Source organism: Mus pahari, unplaced genomic scaffold (genome assembly GCF_900095145.1).
Source record: "Mus pahari unplaced genomic scaffold, PAHARI_EIJ_v1.1 scaffold_10886_1, whole genome shotgun sequence".
NCBI classification, from domain to species: Eukaryota; Metazoa; Chordata; class Mammalia; order Rodentia; family Muridae; genus Mus; species Mus pahari.
The window spans coordinates 12,057-13,501 of NW_018393366.1; the positions used below are offsets into that span (position 1 = coordinate 12,057).

General features: G+C 36.0%; 1 protein-coding gene across 1 annotated transcript; it reads left to right on the forward strand.

Annotated features, from left to right (window-relative positions):
• The first annotated feature begins 320 nt into the window (after positions 1-320).
• LOC110315504 (vomeronasal type-1 receptor 100-like) lies at positions 321-1,217 on the forward strand. The gene has a single exon (XM_021189544.1). It carries the CDS (start codon positions 321-323, stop codon positions 1,215-1,217), a length of 897 nt encoding a protein of 298 aa, XP_021045203.1.
• Positions 1,218-1,445: the final 228 nt, after the last annotated feature.

Below are 1,445 nucleotides of genomic sequence, written 5' to 3' on the forward strand. Positions count from 1 at the left end.
ATATGAGACTCAAGGTGCAGTGCAGGAAGAAAAAGTGTGTTTTCTTTGTAGATATAACTCTAAATATATTTAATGTCTGTAATATTCTTTCTGTGTAGGAGATACTTGGAAGGTATATAGCAATGTAGGCTAAAGATTGTGTGAAACAAAAAAGAAAAATATAGTTCACTCAAGAATTTTCAGAGAAAATAGAATGATTATATAGCCAAACTGTGATGTGAATCATAAGTGATGTGAATCATTGATACATAATCTATTATTTTTTTAGATATATGAAATAGACTTCCACGATATTTTTAAGATAAATACACTTTCCCTTTATGTCTTCAATCAAGAATGTCCTTTATTTCCAGTCTGGACTTGGAGTCCTAGCCAATATGTTTCTACTGACTTTCTATATTTTCATAATCCTATGTCACAGACCTAAGCCCATGGACCTGATCTCATGTCAATTATCCTTCGTTCACATAATGATGTTCCTCACTGCAGGGGATATTTGGCTTTCAGACTTATTTGAGTCACTGAACATTGAGAAAGACTTCGTATGTAAGGCAACTTTTTACACTAGTAGGGTGATGAGAGGCCTCTCTATGTGCATCACCTGCCTCCTGAGTGTGTTCCAGGCTGTCACTATCAGTCCCAGTACCTCACTGTTGGCAAAATTTAAGCATAAACTAAAAAAATACATCATCTGTGCTTTTTTCTATTTTTGGTCTTTCAATTTGTCCTTCAGCAGTAGCCTGTTCTTCTCTGTTGGTGCTTATAACAACATGAGTGACACCAACCAGATGAAGGTCACTAAATACTGCTCACACTTTCCCATGAACAACTTCATCAAGGAATTGAATGTAATAGTGTCAACTTTAAGAGATGTGTTTCTTGTAGAAGTTATGCTAACCACAAGTGTATATATGGTGATTATCTTATATAGACATCAGAGACAATGCAAGCATCTTCATAGCATCAGACACTTGAGAGCATCCCCTGAGAAAAGGGCCACCCAGACCATCTTGCTGCTGGTGGTTTTCTTTGTGGTCATGTACTGGGTGGACTTCATCATCTCATCCACCTCAGTCCTGTTGTGGAGATATGACCCAGTCGTCCTGACTGTTCAGAAGTTTGTGGTGAATGCCTATCCCACAATAACTCCTTTGGTACAAATTAGTTCTGATAACAGAATAATCAATGTGCTGAAAAACTTGTGGCTAAAAAGCTAACAGACTGTTTAAAGGAGGTAATTTTTCTCTTCTTTTGAAAAAGAGATTTATTATATTTTATTTATTGTATATATATGAGTGTTGTGCCAGCGTGTGTGCATTCCTGGTTCTCACAGAAGTCATAGGAGGTCATAGTATTGTGTGGACATGGACTTATCATTGCTTGTAAAGAGTTATTTTTCTCTAGGCTCAATTATTTCTTTTTTAAAAAACAAATTCCTTTTAAAA